The 360-nt window shown below is 66.4% G+C and overlaps 1 protein-coding gene across 1 annotated transcript in view; it reads right to left on the reverse strand.

Moving 5' to 3' along the window:
- Positions 1-318, reverse strand: part of ZNF385C (zinc finger protein 385C) — a gene marked incomplete at its 3' end in the record, with an annotated part of 5,417 nt that extends 5,099 nt beyond the window's left edge. Inside the window, 1 exon segment of the mRNA XM_010161574.1 lies at positions 208-318. Within this exon segment, the coding sequence (XP_010159876.1) occupies positions 208-318 (111 nt within the window).
- Between the last annotated feature and the right edge of the window lie 42 nt (positions 319-360).

Here is a 360-nt window from a genome sequence, read left to right on the forward strand (position 1 = left end):
CGCCGGGGAACAGCCCCGAACAAAACGAGGAGCAGAAAGAGACGCATGGAAAACAGGAGATGGCAGCCCCGGAGTGCCCGGGCCCACGGGCAGTGAGATGCCGGGACACCCATGGAGCGAGGGAGGGCAGAGCCCCAGGAGCTGCTGTTGGCACGATGGGCACAGTGCCCCCGGCGCGGGATGCTCCCGCTCGCCGGCCCCGCTTACCGCAGAGTTGAAGCGCAGGTGGCAGATGTTGCAGGAGATGAACTGCTTCTTCTTGAGCGGGGTGGGCACGCCGAAGGTGTGGCTGATCACTGCCTTCTGCACCGGGTCCATCTGCAAGGAGAGGGAAGGCAGAGGGCGGCTGGGTGCCACGGC

This window comes from Eurypyga helias, unplaced genomic scaffold (assembly GCF_000690775.1).
Source record: "Eurypyga helias isolate BGI_N326 unplaced genomic scaffold, ASM69077v1 scaffold18351, whole genome shotgun sequence".
In the NCBI taxonomy this organism is placed as follows: Eukaryota; Metazoa; Chordata; class Aves; order Eurypygiformes; family Eurypygidae; genus Eurypyga; species Eurypyga helias.